At 36.8% G+C, this 23,795-nt stretch overlaps 1 protein-coding gene across 9 annotated transcripts in view; it reads right to left on the bottom strand.

Moving 5' to 3' along the window:
* Nucleotides 1–23,795, bottom strand: part of LOC129364001 (uncharacterized) — a 112,614-nt gene that overhangs the window by 74,885 nt on the left and 13,934 nt on the right. For 6 of the 9 annotated variants that reach the window (XR_008606389.1, XR_008606388.1, XR_008606390.1 and 3 more), the window contains exon 1: nucleotides 3,865–4,054. Coding sequence is in view for 3 of the 9 variants with exons in the window: in XM_055036354.1 (XP_054892329.1) it covers nucleotides 20,048–20,115 (68 nt within the window). In the remaining 6 variants the exon portion in view is untranslated. Of the gene's footprint in view, nucleotides 1–3,864; nucleotides 4,055–20,047; nucleotides 20,116–23,795 lie in introns of those variants that run through there. The other 3 variants (XM_055036354.1, XM_055036350.1, XM_055036349.1) reach the window with 1 other exon arrangement.

The following is a 23,795-nucleotide window of genomic DNA, read 5'->3' on the forward strand; positions in this document are numbered from 1 at the left end:
GCTAATAAAATGTGCTCTACAACTGCTATTTGGCAAACTAAATCTGTGAAGGCTTTAAGACTATTGAGATTCTCCTGGACTTAATTTATAACGTACTTTCTTCAAAACCTAATTTTTAAAAAATCCCACTAAAATGAAGCTTGTATAACTTAGCTGTTAGGATCCTGAGCTGTTTTTGATGTTTAATGATTCCGTGTTTCTTCGTCCCCTTATTTGATTAGAGCAGTCTTACTTCTGTTTCACTATAGTTCAATCCTTCTTAGTGTTTCTAGTTATGTTTTTTTGTATCTAGTTTTATTATGTTTAAGTGTAATTATTCTTCAGTGTTAGATCCATTTACTAGTCTCTTGCTTTCTGCTCTCTCCTCTTAGACCTGCAAACCATTAGCCCCTCAGCCCAGGTCTTTTGTTCAGCATTTAGTCTCCGAGTACTTAAGCATCTCTTCTCTCACTCCTTGCTGGTCTTTCGTTACCATAATTCCAAGGAGGGGAGGAGCCACGTGGTTCCTTGCTGGTGTTTTTTTCCCCGCTTGGAATTATGGTTTGTGTTCTACCCTAACTCCCTGAGATTTTTGTAGGTTTTTTGTTCATCATTTTTATAAAATATTCCTAAAGTGCAAGCTGCTTCTGCTTGTCTGCATTTGGGTCCGTTAACAAGCAGTACACATCATGACATTCGCGATGTGCAGTGGCTAATATACCCACAGTTTCCAGATACTTGCATCTCAGCCACCATTTTTAAATGGGTTATACAACTTTCAATACATTTGGCATTATTCTTAACATTGTGCTTAAAAAATGATTTTAGGGTGTCAGATTTATCTTTTTCTTCCCTAAATGATTACACTACCCCTCTCTAGTGGTGATTTTGTCGATATGAATCTTAAAGTTTGATAACAAATTACTTATACTCCTCCACTGCTCTTGGTACATTAATAATTTATACATCAAAGGGGTATGTGTTCATGTTAAGTTTCAACTAGTGCATCAGTCTTTTCTCTATAGAACAATGATTTTCTTTCAAAACAATACAGTTTTACTTATAAAGCAATTTAAAAAACACAACTGGTCAAAGTGATGTACACCAAAACAAACAAGACATTAAAACATTAAAGCCAACACCTCAAGCTAAGTCAAAAGCCTAAGAGGAAAAATTAGATTTAAGAAAAGATTTTTAAAAAAGGGAATGACTCTGGCCATCTGATTTTCAAAGTCGACTCTTTCCGAAGTTTAGGGGCAGCGATTGAACATGCTCAATCCCCTCCCAGACAGCATGTCTCCTCCAGATGACCATTGAAACCATGTGAACAAAGTAGAATATTGTTCACATAACTATCTGTGCTGCATCACGGTTTTAAAACAAGAAATCATGCTTGTTCCTTCTTTAATATACTTCTCAAAAAAGTATAAAACTAGGTGAAAGCCGTTGAATTTTTCTAACTTATTTGGAGGTTTAGATATTTAGCATAAAACTTAAGGATACTGAATAAAAACAGTTGGATGCTCTGTCATCTAGCAACAAGAAACTCATGGACTCATTCCCGGTCTCTGGATGTTTTACCCTGTGATGGACTGGCTGTTTAAATCAAGAGAGATTTAAAAAATCCTAATCAAATAGATTGAAAGAAACAAAGTGCTTTGCAACATTTGCTTTGATAAATGCTCACGCTTTCTGATTGGTAAGCAGTAGACTGATTTTCTCAGCTTGCTTACAACACTCAAATTCTCCGAGGTAAATTTTTGAATGAGTCAGTCAGCAAACAGAAGGAAATTGTTTGCTGAAATTTCTGCACTGTTTTTAATCCTCCTATGGTTTTAGGAATGGTAGCAGAGGAAGTGAACAAAGTCATTCAGTTCGTATTGGTCACCCTTCCTAATATTGAATTAACAGCCGCCTTGTTCGGATTGGATCTTCTCTTTTCGCCATGGAGGATGGTTGTTTACAGCACAGGCAAGTTTCTTAGGGACAAACTGGTGCATTATTTACATTACAGACAAACGTTAGCAGTAGGGCAAAATTTAAAACTTCAACAGAGCCCACGTCATTAGGAAGTTTTTCTCAATATCCAAGCACCCACATCCTCTGTACAAAGCAAATAGCGAAGGACAATGGGCTCGATTTTACCAGGGTAGGTGAGAACTAAAATCTAAACGGCATTTATTGAGCAATCTAAAACAATTAAACATCAAAACGTTCTGCATGGAAGTTTAGATCTGATGTAAATAAAGATTTTGTTTACACTACTATTCTCCAAGAGTTTTGCTTATATGGCTGTACAATGAATGGATAAAATTTTAAGCCCAATTTTTCAAAAACAAGGGCGAAAAATATGTACTGATGGCGACAGAAATAATCAGTCATAGAGGAGGTTTTTTTTTTTGTCCAGGGGGCTTTCATAAAAGGTCTGAGTCATTGGTCTGTCCAGGAAACCCTGCAAAGAACTGTTGGAGTTGATGAGCTTGTCCAGCTGAATGATATACATCGCAAGCCACAGGCAAGAGCTGTCCATTAGTTAGCAGGGTTCTTGTAATGCCCAGCTCTAGTACATTATTTCCAAATGCATCAGTCAGCGTTGTGCAGCACAGATAAATTCTGATGCTTAGGATCTGTAATGCATACACTCAACGCTTCTATATTACGCGACAGGTTAGAAGGGCAGGAAGAGAGAGGGGGAAAAATGTAATTTATTTTTTACTGCAGCCAGTATTCTTCCCATTAGCTTCAAACGTGAGATAAGTTATGGACTTTAACGAGCACCTTTTGCCACCAGAGCACGCTGCACACAAGACTGCAGGCAGAAGAGGTGCACTGAGGGCTACAGGAGGAAATACTGGCAAGAAATGTGTGGAACTGATGACCAGACAGAAGTTTCCAGTCAGATGTGAATAAATTTTACGAAAAGAGAGTAAATGAAGTTGTTTGGTGTTAAATACCAAGAAACTCTCATGATAACATGCTGGAGTTGGTTTAGGAATAAACTAAAGAAGAAATTTATAAAGTAAAAAACAGTGTCCTGAAATGCATCCACTTGCCAACCACACAAAACAGTGACACACAATTTTACTAAATAAGAACACCAAGAGAAAGTTGCTCCTCTGAAAATAGCAGTGAGAGTACAAATGATTACACATTTCAAGGCTCCAATGCTAAGAAGTTAGAGGTAAAATTTGCTACATCTTTGACATAAATGTATGTCAAACTTGGAAAGACTCAGACAGAGTGAAAGTAGCTATTTGGAAAGTTTACAAAGGAAGAGCATGATGAGGTGATTGTCTGGACAGGTGAGATGAAGAAGACATGTCTCTGGTAACCTCCATCAGAGAGGATGACCTGCCACAGAGAAGGATTAGAGACTTCTTTTCCCCAAAATTCAAATGAACCTGCAGTAGGGAAAGATAAGAATGCCTGCCAAGCCATTAAGACTGCAAAGGCATTGAGAGCCTGCCAAGGTTTGGTAGCGATGAAGCTTCATCTCACCATCACTGAGGTTCTCCTGATCAGAGCAGAAAAAGAGGGGGAAGTGGGTACGAGTAGCAGGAGCTTTCTCGAGCATAGATGAAAAAAAAAATAAAAAGAAGAATAACAAAAAAGGAAGGCCAGGGATCTCTACGAAGAGGCATTGTGACCTTACGCCAGATCGTGAGGTCATGATGAGGTTGCAGTCACTCCACAACTGGTTGCAATTGACTAAACAATCCCAGATATTTGATATTGTCTTATAAATAGATTTTGCTGGCCCAATCATATTGATAAAGACTCAAGATTGTAAACTTTCTTATTTTCTAAATTCAAACAAAAAATACAATTCACATCACACCAAGCTAATATTAAGTAGTTCTGGTGTTTTATGTTGTCAACACAAACCTTCAGCTCCGATCTCTGACCAGCTTCCCTGCTTTTCTCTTTATTACTGTCAGTTCTTCAGAGAGCTAGCAGCGGTGCTAATTAACGATCGTTCCGTTACAAAACTTAACGGATCGTGTTCCTGTCTCTCCCCGTGATTAAACTCACAATTAAGACAATCTGTCCTGAGCAGCTCTCTGATAGCAGACGGTGTGTCCGTAAACAAGTTTAACTAAATATTGTATTATAACCGAAAAGAGAGATGTAACTTCTATCATGAATATCGACTAGCAAAAAAACCCCCTACTAAGTACAATGAAATACTGCTACTTCCGGTGGGTGCCGGAAGTAAGACCAATAATCATTTCCCCAGTAAGCCTCCCAGGAATAATTAATCCTCTCTGAAAACTGTCATGTGTGAGTGATACACAGAGGGAGAGACAAAATCCTGTCCCTGTTTTGAGTCTGACACAAAACAGCGTCAGTTAGAATTTGTTTTGATTTGAATTTGGCTCGTTTTCGCTAATTACATCGCCATGGTTACTCGCCACATGTTTTGATATATATATATATATATATATATATATATATATATATATATATATATATATATATATATATATATATTTTATTTATTTTATTTTATTTTTTGTGGGAATGCACGCAGCGGTATGAGCCGCATTAATGGTGAAAGGAAGCGGCAGTTATTTTGAGGTGTAGCGATAGCTGCCTTCCATGCATTGCATGGAGGCATTGCAGTGCCTTGCGCTGTAAAGCATTTTAATGCTCTCCTAAATTTTGCTTTGGCAGGCCCCAACTAAATGGATAAAAGAAAACTGAAGTTATCTCATCTAAATATGACTAGATTAGCCTAAAATAAGTGAAACCCAAACAGCCCAAGACTGTAACAAATGGGTTGAATTATCCAATTCAAATATGCTCTTATGTGTGCATAAAAAGATGAATGCTGGGTGTGACTTGCCAAATATATATTTTATTAGAGCTACACAAGATGAGCTACTTTAACTCCAAACACACTTTGATATACTGTATTAAATAGCTATTTCAGGTTTTTCTTTCATTATCCATATTTATTTCAAAAACTATGCTGAATGTTTAATATTTTCAGCCCACACACCTTGTTACAATTAAACTCAGATGGTTAAAATAAAGCTTAGCAAATAAGAAGCAAGATTGACACTATGGTTTGACGAATTATTTTGGTTTGTGATTGTTTTCAAGGTGTTGAGAAAAAAAATTAAGAAAGTTGCCTTTTGCAACATCAACAAAATAAAATGCAGTTTCTTTTTATCATTCACACAAAACAAGCATGGGCTAAAAATTGTAAAGATGAAAAGACAGCAAAGCTATGCACAAGTGTCATGCTGTTGTGTCTTACATCTCATCATGCACCCACTGTTTATTCTAGCAAAACTGATGAAGCTTTAATGCAGATAAATTATAGAGGAGCTACAAGAGTCTTAATCTCTCAGTTCAACCAGTTTAAATAATGCATGATTGCAACAACTACATTAATATGCTTTGCATGCAGCAGTTAACTGTTTAACACAGCCCCAAGTCTCTTCGGAGTTGTGATTGTTTCACAATTAGACTAATCACAAATGTGCGTGCTGGTGTGAAAAAAATATGTAATCTTTCTTTAACATGGAATTTTAAATTGTGGAAATTCAGAAAATATTGGGTGGCACTTTACCCAATATTATGAGGAACACTAAAGCTGGAAAAGGGGCAAATTTGAAATAATAGGTTCGAAAGAAAAGGCTAAGGATTTAGGCAAATACAGACAGATTCAAGAAAACATACGAAGATTTATGCATGCTTTAGATCCTACTATGATAAACTTTCTGCAGTGCCAATCACTACAGATCACCAAATTTCTTATGGTCTTCAGATTAGCCCAAAAACAGTGAGCAGAGAGCTTCATGGAATGGGTTCCCATGGTTGAGCAGTTGCATCCAAACCATACATCACCAAGTGCAATGTAAAGCGTTGGACGTAGTGGTTTAAGGCATGCCGCCACTGGATTCTAGAGCAGTGGAGACCAATTTCTCTAAAGCGGTGAATCACTCTTCTCCATCTAGCTATCTGATGGATGAGTCGGGTTTGGCCATTGCCAGGACAACGGTACTTGTCTGATTGCATTGTGCAATATGTAAATATGATGTGGGGTTATTTTTAAGGAGTTGGGCTTGGCTCCTTAGCTCCAGTGAAAAAAACTCTGAATGTTTTGGAATACCAAGACATTTTGGAAGCTTCAAAAACACCTTCATGTAATAGTATAAATAACCTTTAACATGGATCTCAGCTTGTCCAGGACACAGGAGTCACCTCACTCATTACAACTGCTGACATTTTTTTTTTTTAAGAATCACTTTCATTTATGACGATACTGTTGTTTCATAAACTCAAATGTTTAGAGACAAAATTTTAATGAGTGAAGCTACTTAAATATTACTGACCTAGAAAATCTACTTTTTTTATAAAATAGATAATCAACTGTTTGCTGGAAAGTTAGCTATTTTACAAAATGCTTACTGCCAAAGTGGTTCAACTTTGAAAAAGCAATACCAGTCAAACATGACAAGATTATTTCTTTTATTGAAATTTGCATGGGGGAAAGTGTTACGTGTAAACAAATACTGGACACTATTACATTTATGTCCTTGGCTAATTTGTAATGCACGTCCCCAGATTGGGGCTTTAATGACATAAATCAGCTTAAAAGACAATAAAACACCATAAGATAAAATACCACACATAACATAAATGCTAAAATAACTTAAAACAGTACACAATAAAACAAGAACCATCATGGAACCTGGCTGTGTATCAGACAAGACAAAGATTCTTGCCATTTTATAGTACAATCCAGTTACTATGATACATTCAGTTATAAAAATGTTGCATACAACTTGAAAGAAATTTGACTTTACAATTTGACATCCTGAAATGGACCTCTCTCTCTTGAAGAAGCTCCTACTCTTCTTGAAACTCTGCCTTCAGAATTTTATCACAGCAGTGTTCATCCATTATGTTGTTTACAACAATTCTTAGGAGTGTTGGACTGAAAAGTGGTTTGTATGATTAGCTCAGCAGATGTCCAGTTTCATCAGGTGTTTGCTAATTGCTGCTGTTGCTAGTCTGGCAGAGGTTTATGGAGCAGGTCATGGGGTGTTATGTGAACCAAAAGCTTGGCTGCAGACCTTTCCATGGCTCCTTTTCACACCTTAAATTTATGTGATATTCATTTTGTTTTGTTTAAACTCAAATTTGAACATGATATGTCCCACTGCATTCTCCTGAGGGGATCAGTTCATGTTGTTGCTCCGGAATATTTCAATTGAAACGCCTTGAAGGAGCAAGCGTTTAGGCACCCCTGAGTGGTTGCCACAGGAGTTTCAAAGATTTCACAAATATGTATGAAAAAAATCAAGACAACACTGTAGGTGTGTTTTTGGATGAGAGAAGTACATTCTAGCATGATGTACATGTTAAAAACATAACATACTGTTATCTTTTGAAAATGGTAGGCAGTAAGTAATTCAACAAGTGTCTGTATTCTTGCACCTTAGTGCCAACCTTAGGTCAATTTCCATTTAGTACTAGTACTATGAATCTCAAATATTTTGAAGTGTTAATGTTATTTTAAGTATAAAAGAATCCATACCAATAATAATAACTAAATATTGTATTCTGGTTGTAAGGAGCAAAATACAAACAGATTCAGTTGTTTAACTGTTATGTTTACCAAAGAAAAGTCTGAAAACTTCATCAGTATGCATATTAATATGACAGAACCCTGAACTCAAGTCATTATGACAAACTTAGAGTTCTGGAGTATACTTTTTACACTATACTTTTACAAAAAAGTACAGTGTAAGGCACATACTATTTGCAAAATGCTGAAATAAAATGTAATTGTCACATGAATAACATACATAAAACTGATTTAGTAGAAATGCTATTATGTGGGACGGACTGTAAACGACTACATTTAAAAATACATACAGAATATTTAAATCAATGTAGAAAAGTTATGAGCTGAGATCACTAAGATGAAAAACAGTTTGAGAGTAGTAAACAGTGCATAGAAAAAGTTTTACGCAAAGACAAACAGCACACATTTCATAAACGCATCTCTGTGTATGCACAATGAGGGTTGCTGAATTACATAATGATGTTTCCTTTGTCCCTCTGTCTTTAACTCACAAAAAGGCATTAGCTGCAACAGAGTCAATTTCAAACAATATTGAAATAGACAAGTACGACTGTTTTTGAGTACAATTAAGTGTTCTTGGCACTGCCATAGATCCATAACCATAAGCATGGCAGTGTCAAAGTATTAAGAAATGCTGAAACTTACATCTTCCTGATCACAATGAGCATAGATGTGTGGTGAAAGTCACAAAAATATTACATTTCTGCAATTTTTCTGGCTTGACGACCTGAGAAAGAATCAGATTTTCTTTTTTAAATATGTCCTCATTGCAATGGACGGTTCTTTTTCCAGCGCTGTCCTCACTGGCTTCTTTTCTTCAAGACTGCCGCAGAAATTTCTTTGTCTTTTGCTTTCTATTAAGCATGCAAAGCAGACCAATCATTACAAACGATTTGCATCGGAATAATTGCCGCAATCATGATCCTCCTGGGAAAATAGGGTGGCCAAACAGTTTATGCAACACTGTCTGCTTCTCGTCTCCCTGGATACATGCTCTGATCTGGTCTTGGCTGGGTTGAGTGTTGGCATCACAGGGCACTGGAAGAGACTGACTGGAACCCACACACATGCCTTGAGACATAGCCTCTCTCTCCTTCTGCGCTTCCTTCTCTCGCCCAGCCAGCTGCCATCATTGAACTGACTCATGTAGAAATCCTCCACAACAGGAAAAAGCTGCCAGCTCCAGTCGTAAGTAGAAAAAAAAATCCACATCAAAGCGGGCATCAAAGAAAGGACATAACATTCACTGTCCTTCAAGATAAATAAAAAAGTCAGAAACTGCAGCTGTTCTGCCCAGTCGTAATCTTCTGCCTTTGTTTTGCATCTTCATTTGTTTGGTTTCGCAAAGCTTTTTCTTTTTAGAGAATTAGCATTTTCTATTGTGCATTTCTAGTGTGATTTGTACCCCTCGAAACATTTCGCCCATACTCCCCATACCTCCTTATTTTCCCATCTAGCTGCCAGACAAGTTTTCCCAGTCAGTCACAGTACTCAGCCTGCAACCCCTTTTGTGGGTGTGCTTGTTTAGTATAGGTCTGGTTTGTGAGTGTAGCACACGCCATGCCAGCCAGTATAAGAGGGGAGACGTGTGGAAAAAAAAAAAAAAACTCTTTGTAAGTTATGAGAACACTGAGGCAGACGCAGCCACTCATAAATTATACGGTTCATTTGCATATTCAGGGCATAAGACATTATGCAAATCCCATCAATTTGCATAATGAATTCCTCTTGTTGCCTCAATTGCCCAGTTGCTACTTTTTAGTTAAAAATAAAATAAAGAATGTCTAACAATAATGAATTGTATATTCAAATTCTTGTAAGTTCTTTAAGTTTAAAAACTGGATAATTTCTGTCGTCAAACCTTTGTCTTTGATTGAACAATCAAAACAATCACAGAATGTAAACAGGATAAAACAAGATAAACAAAGAAAAAGGATTTCAAGAGTTAGAAAAATTATCTCACAGAGTCATTTGTAAGTACAAGTAAAATTTATATTAATTACTCAAATCTGTTTTGACTAATTAAGCAATCCAGTGCATTGCTAATTAAGAGCACGCTGCAATTCTCTCAAGGGAAAAGATCCTTTTGTCTATTAATTTAACCAGTTCTGTTGGTTGCCTTCAGTCTCGTAAGAGCCGTAAACAAAAAATACTAAAGGCCATTGTATTTGAGATAGTTATTAAATATGCAGAGTATCATCAACACTATTGCAATGTACAATTATTCATAAATTGTTTATTTGTCATGTCTCACACAAGTAGGAGTAATAGATGGGATTAAAATACACCTTCAAGCGAAACAAGCAATTGCGAAAAATACACCTAATCAGATCGTTAATAGGGGGATGGGAACTATCAAGAGTGACAATAAAACAAGAAAGATTTAATTAGGGAAATTGCAACAGGAAGAACAAGGAGATTAAATGAATGATGCTAAATATTAATCTGCCTGGGCAATATTGTGCAGTAGGATCAGTGAGTAAAAGTCCACTTTAATCAGCTACAGTCAGATAGGTTGAGATATAGCTTGAGGTCCTTCACTTTGCACTAAGGCACAAACACTCCACTCTGGTTTCATGCACCAAAACGAGACTGGATTGAGGATCAGTGTAGAAGAAAGGCAAAACTGAGAATCACTAATGCAAGGCATGAAAGTTAAAAGGCAGACCTGATCAAAAACTTTTATTTAGAGCGGTCATCTTCGATCGCTGGCTATTGGAACCAATTAGCACAAATGATAATTAGTGCAAATTATCATTTTCAGACAGGAAAAAAAGAGGGCAAGGAAGGATGGGTGTAGTGGGCATGTGGAAGAAAACTACAAAAGAGGAGGAGGGTGAGCAAGAGAGGGACAGAGATAGAAAGGGGATGGGCAAATAAGGGAAACAAGGAGCGAATGCGCCTGATGGCAGGGAGAAGTTGGCACAGTGCCATCCATTCAGTGCTAGCATCGAGACGGACTACTGTTCACTCAGGGATTTGCTGATAGATATAGCTCCGAGGACAAAAAGGCTGCTGTCGTTTTGATAGCGCCAGACTTCTGGATATTTTTATTTTACTTTTTTAGAATAGAAGGTCATCTTGTGATTGAAGATATGGATCACCAGACATCCTTCCATTCGATCTTCAATGCCGATTTGGAGGACTAACAAAGTTACGATGAAGACTTGACAATAAAACCTAATGTTAAGATGTACTGAAATGGAAAAGCTGTTAAAACCTAGCGCCAAAATTGAGGTAACAGGGTGGATGTTCAGCTCTCTAGAGTGCAACCACAGAGTTAATTTCCGAAGATGTGAGACCGGAAGTCCAGGCTTGATAATGGATGCCAAGCACACAAGAAATGGGAGGTGGAGACAGAGTTGACACAGGACTTATGAATAACGACATTCTATTAAAAAAAAAAAAAAAGCAAAAAACTTTGAGCTGTTTTGTTGGGATAACGGGGAGTGGCGGTGGCACAGAAAACTCCTCCCACCGACTCATTCTCACTCTCTCACTATCCATCGGAGCTACCGCTTGTGATGCCAGGCAGTCAGCCTGGGCAGGAGACATCATGCCATTCCTTTCGTTAGGAGTTAAGGATGTACCCTTTGGAAAATGATGAACCAGTCTCACGGTTGGCATTTAAATACCCAGGCAAAAATTTCTACCTTGGAGGATTGCCAGGGACAAATAATTCGGCAGGTTTGAGTCTCGATTGGTTTACCGGCGGGAACGTGATGGCATCTGGCATGAAAACTGGCAAAGGACACTGGAGATATACCGTTATTAAACCCAATCGGCACGATGGGATACTCTTCGCGTATCAGCTGGTAAAAACAAAAGAGAACGAACAAAAAGGAGGAGACCTTGCAGAGAAGATAGGGCTAATTAGAGCAAAATTAGCATCGTTAATTAGGCTGTGTCATTCAAAGAAATAATTTTGATATGTAAACAACAGACTTCACAACGAAGAAAAGCAGCAACATCAACAAAATCAAAAAGGAGCATATGTCACAAGGAAAGCAGCAAAGAGTCTGACTTTTAGTAAAAGGACATAAAGCAAAAGCTTTCTTATGCCAACACCCTTCCCCCTTTACTCGTCATTTCCCCTGTGTAAACTGCCATTCTACACTGAACTGGCTGGCAGCAACGTTCAATGTCTACCACTGCAACAGATGCCACCAATCTGCTAGTGGCAAAAGGAGGAGGAGGGAAGAATGGACCTCGGGGACTGTGGCTGAAGCTCAATAGCAGCTGTTTACAATGCCAAAGACATGAAAGAGAGAGGCAACAAAGACACAAACATAAGGATGCATCTTAATCAACTCAAAAAGAAATTATCAATGGACAGTTGGTTATACTAGCTTTTACCCTTACTATAAATGTGCAGATGTAAAATTTTACTTGCACTGTGGCAACATCTTCATCTCGTAAAGGGACATACTTCTGCACATAAAAATAGCACAGTGGAATGCAAACATTTACGTTATACATCTTTATGTAAAATGATAATGAAGGTCTTTAGATACTACAGATTCAACCTTAGCAGTATTACAACAACAGTGAGACAGTTGGCACAGAGACTACTGGGGCGTCGTGAAATGGGCACACAAGAGATTGAAATGAGGAGGAAACTTGAGTACAAGAGCCATTCAGGGGGGAGGTGCTGGCCTGCTTGCAACCACACTGGGGGTACTGAGGCCGTGGGAACTCATTACATCCTCCACACCCACATCGCTTTGACTTTTTTCTGCCCCTTTCTTGCCAACCACCCAAAAGAACTGAACAAACTCCACCCTTAGAGGATTTTCCTTCCTGCGCTAAACTATCATAAACAGATGCAACACAGACCTAACAACTGGTCTGAACCACAGCTAGACATATTCTCTGGGTCGCAAGGAATGTTTCTCTGGTCCCAGTTCTGCTGGCACCGGGCACAGATGGGCATCGCTGCAAAGACACATCGGAGGATTTTATCAATTACGCTTTATTATTAACATGCACATGGAATTAAAACAGTAATTAGCAACGCATGGATATTCATCAGCTGGTCCCCTTCAAACTGCATTTTTTTCCCTGGGATTTATTTGGAAGAACACCATGGTTGTACAAGATGAATAATTAAGAGAGGGATTTTGACGTCTTTTTCCTTGCTACAAAACATTGGAGCAATCAATATGTCTGAATCTGCCATCTGCACGACTCAAGAAAGATCGTTTAAAAGATGGCATCTTTTCGGGCATTTTAAACGCACTAATCAGGATCGCGACAAACGCGATTAACAACGTAATTAGTAACTGCTGGCGCATTTCTTCTATATTCATCAGATGGAATCACGTGGATATTTTAATCACTCGGAACTAATCAACGCTGGATAATCACCCTTTTATTTGATTCCATGGGGGATGTTAATTGTGGAGCATCTTCATTGCACAAATGGATTACAAAAAAAAAGAGGGCTTGCACAAGAGAGCAGGATGGAATGGGGGGTGGAGTGTATCTGTGTGTGTTTGAGAGAGGGAGAGAGAGAGAAGGAAAGATATTTTTCTTCCTTCGTTATATGCCAGTAGTCAAATAATGCTACAGTACTCACAAACACCGGAGAGAAAAGCTCCTGCATTGCGAGTCATGTTCAAGGCACTTTTTCCTGGGAAACCTGGTCTCTTTACTTTGTGCGTGCTCTTTGTAGCACCATCTATCATGTCTGAAGACATCTGCGTATCCTGGCTCTGGATCTTACAAAACTGGGCTGAGAAGAAACCTCACAGGGATCTAATTTCTGTCAAACGGGATACTATTTGTGTTATTCTCATTATTAGTGCATTAGAATTGTTAATCTTCGAAAGAATGGCGCTTGGTGGAAGTGGAATGCAGCAGAGAGACACTGTAGCGGGCACTGGCTAATGTCTTCTATGCTTAATCATCCTACAACAGAGCGGTTTTATGCATATTTCATTTGCATATCATTAACCGCCAAAGCATACGGGCAAATGGCAGACGAGAGCGAGGGAGTGGAAACCGAAAAAAAAAATTGGAAAAAAAGCAGCTCATTAAGCGATGACAATCTTCAAAGAAGTGTGCTTGATTCAGACAATCTGCCAATTTGTTTATTTCAAAATGACTTTATGAAAAAAAAAATTGCTTTCGGCTTTTCGAACGAGGAATAATTAGTCGCGTTATAATCTATGCAAAAGGCAACCGCAGATACAGCGAATGTTTGTTCATGGAGAACTAATGGATGTTTGTTGATTTATAAAGCGAAAAAAAATTTGATTATTGCAATTTCTGACTTTTAAAAGTAAAATTATGGATTGAGAATGTAAAGTAATTTCTTTGAAATCATATGCACTGGATTCATTCATTATATCCAATAAGACTAGAGCATTGCAAAAGGTACAAGTCAAGTTGTGTGTTTCATTTAAACAAGCTGAAGAATGAAAACAAACCTTTTCACTTAGAAGGAACAATATGCACCAGTTTAACAATATCTTTAGACCATTACATTTAGATAAGCTCAAAATACGATTTAATGTTAATGTCAGATGATTTAAAGCTCCTGGATATGTTAAGTACCTGTGAACAATCAATCTAACACACACACAAAAAAAAGTCAAAATTCAGAGCTTTTAAAAAGACAAAAATCACCACAAGCTAATAATGAATGAAGAAATACACACACATTTCAGACCTTCAACACTACAAAGCATTCTAGGCAAAATAACTGAAGTTTCATAAGAAATAAATTACTTAAAATATACTATCAAATTCAGAGTTCAGGTTTTGACTTGAGGGGGGTTAAAATTGTTGTAAACAATAGCGTACTCATTGGTAACATTCACCGTAAGAAAACAAAACAAAAACAGTGCTTTTTTTTTTTTCCTCTGAGATCTGTAGTTTCAGTTGTACGCGCCCCCGCCCCTCAAACTCTTTACCCACCCTCTCCCTTTCCCAGGCACACTTCTTTAATTCTCCTCCCTCTGCATGGCACCCCCCCTAACCTCCCTCCTAGACAGAATATTCAAATGAAGTGAGCTTTACGCCTCACACAATTAACCATGTTTAGTAATTTGAGAAACGAGTGCCGCAGGGCCGGGGGGCAGGGGTTGTAGAGATGAGTAGCAGACTGGCAGGGGGAGGCCCAGCGAATTTGTTGGGTATGAGCCTGGCGCTTTGTAATCATGGCACATGCAGATGTCGCTGTAGTTCTTCCAAAAGCATCTACAAACCGAGCGGGATGGAGGGGGGTAACGAGGAGCTCATTTGGCATCACATACCTCCACCATGTGTTCTTAAAGAGTGAAAACTGGGAGTGTGTGAGAAAGTGGGTGGCAGCCAGGGCCGGTGAAGTTGACATGGGTGAGGACAGGCTTAAGGGAGATCTCTGTGGATGCAAATAATAAAGCAGAAGAGGTTAAGCAATACCAGTGAGATGTCAGTGTATTTCTGAGTCTGTCATAAGATGTAGACATTATGCAGAGTCCTGGTATTAATATGCATGCGAGCCTTCTTTATTATGCAGCTCAACGTGAGGTAATATTGCCAGGCTGTTCTGCCATGCCTTGGTTACTCTCTGAATGTTATCTCTCTCTGAACAAACAGAGCCCTCATTTCCTCACTCTCCTTTCAAAATGTTTAATTAGCTATCATATCCAGAGGTCAATATGAAATGAAAACACAAGCTCCATTGGTAACAGGTGGGGGGGGGATCACAAAGTTATATATCTCAGCAAGATAATAGTGTCGGTATATTATGAGTTTAATTTCATGCTTACTTCTAGCATCATGCATTTCAAACTCGTTTAGAAAAGGTCATTTGCATTTGTTCAGAGTAATAAAAAAGCAATAAGAAAATAAACAGTTTACTCAATTTTTCACGTTCAAGTGACAATATAATATTATGTGCAGTGACTGATGTTTCTCAGAACTTCAAATCAACTCTAAATCAATGAGATATAAACATAAAATAATACAATTTCAAATGCATGTGTCACAATTCCACTTGACTTCCTTAGAACTACTGATTATAATATCTACAATTAGGAGCCACTTTGTGCAAGTGGTTAGTTTTTTTTAGTAACACCTTTTAAAACAAGTCTTGCTTTAGCGCTAACTATGCAAAGCAATTTATTACGCTGTTCAGCAAAATTCAAGTTGGAAAGATTATATAAAAATCAGTACTCAAAATTCTGCCTCAAAATATACCATGTTTTTTGCGTGTAATATTTGGGCTATCTGTGAAAAATCTAAGTTGTTTATGTACTACCTTATTGTCTCTTGCACTAGTAAATGACCTCTTCAAAGAATTTACAGACCTATAACATCTGTCTTTGGCTCAACATATTGTCAGCAGACAAAACCTACAGGTATAAAATAAGCAGTTACTGTTTGCAATCATAATGCAAACATTTAGATTATTTCCATACAATCCTGTTAAAAAATAGTTTTTAATAGGTATAAAACTATTTTAAGTATATTCTTATGATGTTATCCCCTCATCAAAAACATATTGAGAGTGTTGCTTTGACTTTTTCAGACATGTTTGAAAAATCCCTCATCTCCCTTGGCAGCCATTTGGGGTGCCTAAGTGTTTGCTCTAACAAAACAAAGCGCCACCTATTTCCACAAAGCTCCTCCTAGAGCAGCAGGCCCCAGTCCCACAGAGAACCGCTTGCCCCTAACAACTCCACACAATTCTTCCAGACAAGTGACAGCAAAAAATTGTTCACATCTGGCGGAAAAGTGTATCATACAAACTACTTCTCACTCCAACACTTTTAAGAATAGTTGTAAAGGGCATCCTGGAGGAGAATTGTTGTGTCAGAAAGTGTAAGAGCTTCTTATAGAGACAGAGGACAATTTCAAGTCGTCAAATTGCAAAGTCAAATTCATTTTTGATATATACAGCATTTTCCTAACAACTTAAAGTAACAGGTACCTGATAGTGCTATAAAATGGCGCTATGTGCCCGGAAAATAGGGAATAGAAACCCCTTAGCTTGCTATTTTTCTGTGGTAAAACAACTGCACATCAGAAAACTTGATTTTAAATCTAAGAATTGGGTGCATCATTTAGGATTTATTGTAGGTTTTATTTAATTAACGCTGGTTTATAATTATATGAACAGGCTAAAAATATAGATGTAGCATTATCAGTATTTAGTTTAATGTTCCCTAGCATATTACACACAAGCCGAAGGATAATGGTAGCAACTAATGTCAGCAGGGTTCTGGCATATTTCTGGTGGGCTGCTCTTCTTGGCTGAATTGTTACAGTCCATCTAAATTAATTAAGTTCCTGACAAGGATCTGATTTTTAAGAATAGTTCTCTCTTTTTTTCTTGCCCAAACCCAAAATCTGGGAAATGTGTGGATTGTGTTCAAAAAACACAGAAATCCAACCAAATTAATCAAACTATTTTCCCAAGATGAGTAGTTAAATATACAGCCAGAATCATAGCCACAGTGAAAACTGCTAAGATTTGCCCAACCTCCAACATTGTATAAATTAGAGAAAATCTATAAAATATACAACCTTCTGCATCCATCCTAATTTAGGGTTTGCAAATTACTGTATTTCAAATCTTGGGTTATATGTTGCATTCTAAGGAAAACAGAAGTTTAAAGTATTAAAGTCCAGAATTAACATCATGTCTATACCTGTGACAGGTAGATGAAAAATTTTCACAACAATATGTGTGACAACTGTTTTGTCCAACTAAGCAACAGGAATGTTTCCTTAGCCACTGCCTTGTGTGAAGTCAGTAGATTAATTGGTTCCCAGCAATTCTATCAGATTATTATTAATATGCTGTCATGGAAGCAACTGCAGTGATCCAATGTATCTGTCCAGCTTTTCATAAAGTGCTGTGAAGGTCAACTGTCAATCAGCATGCACAGTATGATAATAAGTTTTTAAAGTCAGTACGAGGACACCATTAGCACTAGCAGTAATGGCTGATGAAAGAACTGTCATAACTGATAGCCTCTGGGGATGATTGCTTCAAGACTGATTAGGTGAGGAGACAAAGAAGAGAAGGTGGAAGCTTCACCGCAGAGTGAACATACATTTCAGACAACAGATGAGTTGGTCCTACATAATAACATTAGCACACAAAGAACTATCTAATAACTTAGATAATGTCTAGTGGCCTGGTGTAATGTCTTTAGTAGTACAGCGTTATAATGTTGAAGCAACAAAGCCCTGCTTCTTCAATAAAACTGAAGTCTTAAATGAATGTCAAGGACACATCGAGGAGGAAACGCAGACAAAGTGCAGTACTCAAAGCGTATTATGTCAGAGATAAAGCTGTACCATTACAGTTTGACTATTCTGCTTCGTTTGGTGAGAAGCAGCCTGTTTCAAATAGTAAAGATTGACTACCCATGAGAAATAGCAAGAAGAGCAGAAGATCCTGTGGGAGCCAGTCACCAAATGCCCCTTATGGGCCCTAAATATTCTCTGAGATACTGTATAATTGTATGAGATCGTTGGCAAGTGGACAGTTTAGTGTCAGGCAAATGGAAGAAAAAAGGTTCACGAGCTTCCATGATCCCTATTCAGAGCCAAGTTTAAAACAGAAGCTTGTGAAAGGACGGATAAGACAGAGGCATCAAAAATATCAGAAAAAAAAAAGAAACAGAGGAGGAATAAGTGCAAGTGCTGAAGATGAGACAGTGCGAAAGAATGGCTTGTCTGTGCTGGTCCCACATGGCCTGAACTGGGCAGCTGGCAAGGGAGCCATTACATGCATGTCTCTGACAGCTCACTCTCCCATTAAGGCAGTAGAAAGTTAACACCACCACTCTCATGCCCTGGCTTTGTAATGCAGACCATATCATCAGCCAGTGCATATACTTTAATAGTTTTAGTGGGGAGTTACTTCACATTTAAGATCTTTATAGGCACTCAAAGCATTCACCAAAGTCTTTACAAAGAGATTGAACAGCAATGGGATTAAAACACTTGTTACACATTCTCGTTTTCAAATAGACCAAAAACTGGTACCATTTCAATGCATGTTCTCAAATTATAAGACAAAGACTCCTCAGAGTAAAATCAGTCAGATTCACTTTAGACATAGCTTGTAAGCTGTAGAGCATGTCATTAGCACTTTCTGAATTTATTCTGATGCCAATTGTAATTTAATCTAGATCAAATCTAGATTCCAGAAATAAGATTTTATGAACACATGTTAATATAAAACTATAATAACATGAACTGATCTGCTGTGTTGCTGTGCTGTGCATGAAGTCATTCATTACATTGAAATAGAAAATATTATGTTTCAAAAATGTGAGTACAGTGGATAATCCATTAAATATACAATAAAAAGGTCACAAACTCTTACTAAGTTGAGGTAAAACAATTAAATGTTGAGTTTACCTCGATGAAACCCAAAATTTGATTAGAAAAGTTTGTTTAATATCAGGAAGCCAACTTATTTAGTCCATTTCTATATTTTTTTTTCATTGAATGACCTCTCCTTTCCTTCACTTTTTCCTCCTCTGATTTCACTTTATTCTTTTATGCATGTGGTCTTATAGAAATATGCAGATTTTACTTGGTGAAATCCCATTACTCCCCTGCTTCTGTCTGTTCTGCTAACATCGACCTGATGCACTACAGCTGCCAAGCTACTCTCCTGAGCTCAGCATGTCAGACAGCTACAGTATTCAGGCACAATGTTTCCTGTCTCGCATGCCACACTTATCTAACAATGCTGAAGTCCATCTGAAACACCATGAACCTGTGAGTGGGAAACTCTAGGAACAAAATGTAACTCAAAATTTATTGCACTGTCTAGAGAAAACCTGTGTGGTCAAAATCATGCTGAAAAATCAACATTTGGTGGGGAAACCTCGGGAGAAAGAAACTATTAAGAGAATAGAAATAGCCAAAATTGCTCATGTCTTGGTAAAGGATACTGTTATAAGTAATCTAAAATGACTAAACTTAAATGCTCATGTCTGTGAATCCGCAGAAGCAACTATGCTAAACTGAAAATTCACTAGACTTATTAAACCTAATTTTTGATGCATGGAATATTTAATATGATTTTCTTTTTTACATGGTGGTAATCATGTAGAAACATTTTTCTATGTTTTATGTAAACATAGAGAAAATATCACTTATGTAATTTACAGTGGTTACACCATAACCGTGAAAGTTATGGGCTTAGATTAACTACAATCCTAATTATGATTTTTACAATATAATATTTTCAAAATTTATATAAGCATGTTTTTGTTGTTGTTTTTATAGCCAGACTCCTCTTTAAACTGGAAAAGAAGCACAGTTGATGGTATAAAAGCACCACTTAAACTGACTTTGCATAACACAAAGATATATATGTTTTTTATCTCAGACTTCAATAAAATATGACATTATAAAAAGAAAATGAAAAGAAATATGGAACAAAGTGTTTTAATCACTACAATGTGTCATTTCTGTGTTGGCTTTTAAAGTGAAATCAGTCATTACCTGGCTCTTTATAGATCCAACATACAACTTAGTCCAGATCTTCTCAACTATCACTGGAACTGCTTTATCTGAAAAGAAGTTTAACATAAAGAAGAGTAAGATAACTATAATATAAAAGATGACAATCTAAAAATAGCAGGTTCATAACAAGGAATAAGAACCAGATACTGTCAATAAAAAGTTAATTAGAATTGAAAAACAGAAGGAAAAGGCTTTTTAGCATGCACAGCTTTTTACTTTATTAACGTTTCACTTTGTCAAAGAAATAACACACCTATTGTATTACTCATCCCATTACAAACTATGCAGGATAGAAAAGTCAGTTCTGTAGAAAATAAGAAACTCAGTCTCCATTAGTGTATGTCTTTAGAGCATACACTTATGTTTGTGGAACACAAAGCTCTGACAAAAATTGAGAACAAAGGTGTTAAGAGTTAATTTAACACTTGTGAACATATTTCTGTATTATGATTTGTCATTTTTTAACATAAAAAATAATGTGTTAAGTGATAATGAAGACAGAAAATTGCCAAGAAGGAAATTCTTCTTAGTATGAACTTAATGCACTGCAACATACTGAAAATTAGTTCCTAGATTTTTTCCAAAGTCAGTCAATGTGTCAAATAACATTTTCAAATGATGAAAATTAAAAAAACTTCTCTCATCATTGCAGATCTTGTTCTAAATCAGGGCATTATAATATATCTGCAAGCACTCTATCCTGTTATTTTCAAAACTATGTGGTAGGAACGATCCATTGCATGTGATTGTGTATGAGTTATGTCACTTTCAGAGCTAAATGTTGTGCTCTACCACAAAATTCAAGTCAGTTTTTCACATGTAAAACAAAATAAATGTGGACATATGTCTTTAAGCAAAAAAAAAAATAAATAAATAAAACTAATTTTGTCACAAACAAATGCAAATAATCCATTTCTGGTAGCTTAATTGATATGTTTTTGATGTTCAAATTAAACATTTTATCTTCCTGAAAATGTACTGGCAAAATTCATATCACTAATATATCATTTTGCTGTTGTCAATGCTTTTATCCTTTGTGTCAATTTTTTTTGACATTACTTAGTCATTATTTCAACCAAGCTATACTAATTTTGAGATCTGTCATTTTGCTACAACAACAGTAGTATGTAATGCCATAATGTGCCACTGATCATTTCTTTTATGTTTTAAAAGAGTCACGAGTTACAGAGATGAGACAATTTGATTCTGCTGTAGGTTTAAATATAGTTTATAAAAAGATTGATGTCTCAATTTGTTCATGATGCAAAAGATTTTCTTTGGACACCAGTCACTTTGTTGATTTTTTTAATCAACATGACCTTTTAAAAAAGGATACTAATGCTGTTGTTGTTGACTATTTTACATTACAGTATAGATTAATTCTGTTATTTACCAAAAATAGTCAGTGTAAATGTGCACAGAGATTATGGTGTGGTCATGGAGAGCTTGTGGTTAAATAATTCACATCTGTTATAATAATACTTTTGGATCAGCAGTAGCTCTAGCAGCAATAGGTCGTGTCAAAAGGTGAAGTTCAGCCCTCAATTCAGCAGACATTTAAGAAGCAAATTGCCTTTTCAGTCACATCAAAGCACGCTAAAGGAAATCCAACATAACACATTTTAGAGTTGTGATAATCATACCGTGATACTGTTATATTTTTACCTTAGGTTATAATATGGTCATAATGTCCTACATGTCCGTGCCTAACAGAAATATGAACTTTTCTTGTTATTTTATTGCACAAACAAAGCTTAAAAAAATTGCAACTTTGAAACTTTTTGAAAAAGGTGATATGCCTTAAAATCTGTAATTTTAGGATGCAACAATCATAAAAAAAAAACTATTCCAACATTCTAAGCAACACAGCAGGAATATAGCGGAATAATGTTCTAACATGATCTCAAAGCCAATTTTGCATAATCCCCCATTTTAAGTTGTTCACGGTTTTCTGGGGCAAATGTAACAACTAAGTGAAGACATTGCAGTTTAGTTTTTGTTTTATATCCAATTCAAGTAAGTATCATTACCAAAAAAAGCACTGCTAAATATTGGCATCAATAAACTGCATCAGTGTCCATATTTGCATATTTTTAAACAAAAACTTTTGACAATGATTGTGAGAGGAATTATGACAAATATGTCATAGCAGGTAGAGATACACTTCACTGAAAGTAACCCTTCTGAAAACAGAAGATGGTGGTGCATCTCAAAAAAGCATACAGGAAATCCTTCTTAATAAAACCTCTTTTGTCTCTTTTAGTGGACCTGTTCTGTATTATCAGTGTGTTGCAGAAAAGTGTCGCAATTAGAGCAGCCTTTGTCATGCAAATCAATTTGGCAGCACAACAATCAGTTAGATATGTAGGCTCTTGTCTCTTTCCCCTTCATTCACCTGCCCTCTCCCTTTTTTCTGCATAGTTCTCCCTGGCATTTGCAGCCATTCCTGCATTTACATTTTTTTTTCTTATATGAGGTTAGTGTATGCATGGTTATTAGAGACATATGATAAATCCTAAATTCAAAATCCCAGTGTATGCTACACTGTAATCTTAGGCACAAAGAGAGATAAATGCCTTGTCTACAGTTCACGTTGAATATTCAAAACTAAATCAAGAGTTTCAAATTTCCTGATTGAACAATTACTGATTTAATTCAAACTTCAGAGAAGTTTGAATTAAATCAAACTTCAGAGAAGCAGCAACCGTCACCTTATGAATCTCACAACTAAATATAAGCATGAATGTGCAGAAAAAAACAATACAAGACAACCTGTCAAATAAAAACATTTTGTGGACAGGGACCAAAGTCTTTCCAGAAGACATTTGATTTTCTTGTCAATTGTTGATGCACCTTCATCTCCTCCTCCGCCACTATTACCGAGTAATTTTTCAGTTATTTTTTGTCAAATGGTTAAACACATTTTTCTTATTTCTACCTTTGGATTCAACAAATTTCTTGTACATTTTGTTTTTTGCTTTATTGACAACTTCTGTAATAAACCACCACTTTTATATTTTGGAGGCAAACTCCATGTTCTAATCCTGACTAAGTTCATTGTGTGAGCCAATACAGAGCCACTAATGTCATTGGAAGGTGTGTATGTCTCAGACTATGCTTGAACAGAGGAGCACCTTGTATAGGTGAGCATCTTGTCTACAGGTGAGCAGACCTTGTCTCTTTGTCCAACAGCTCATTATTTGTATGGGGTAATTAGCAATGGCAATGGAAATTAACCATGTTTCTTTCGAAATGTCATCATATAGACGGAACCCAAAAGTGTGTGAATTCCCAAACATGCCTGGTTATTCAGCTGCAAGTTTACAGATTTTCTCTGTTAACAAGCTAAATTAAAACAAAAAGTTTGCTCGATTACTCGTATACTCTGGAGGGGGGGAAAAATCTATATTTTCTCTGAAATTTATGGTTTTTCTCGGTTTATGTTCTCGTGACTTGTTTCTTTTTTGCGGTAGCACGTCACATTTTCTGAAGAGCGTTACAGATTTGTGCTTTTCAAACAGCAAATAATACTTTGGAGTCAAATTAAAAACAATGTTTTGTTTAAAGTGTAGGCAGTTAAAATTTCAATAAAGGTTGCAATGAGCAAGTAAAAGTTATCACGGTTGCAATTATTTAATCTTTCCACAGTCTTAACACACTCAGGAAAAGTGTAGCAAATATCACAGTCAGACAGTGGGGAAAGAGGGTGGCCTATCAGTCTGGTATG

Source organism: Poeciliopsis prolifica, unplaced genomic scaffold, assembly GCF_027474105.1.
Source record: "Poeciliopsis prolifica strain line A6 unplaced genomic scaffold, Auburn_PproV2 SCAFFOLD011, whole genome shotgun sequence".
Taxonomy (NCBI): domain Eukaryota; kingdom Metazoa; phylum Chordata; class Actinopteri; order Cyprinodontiformes; family Poeciliidae; genus Poeciliopsis; species Poeciliopsis prolifica.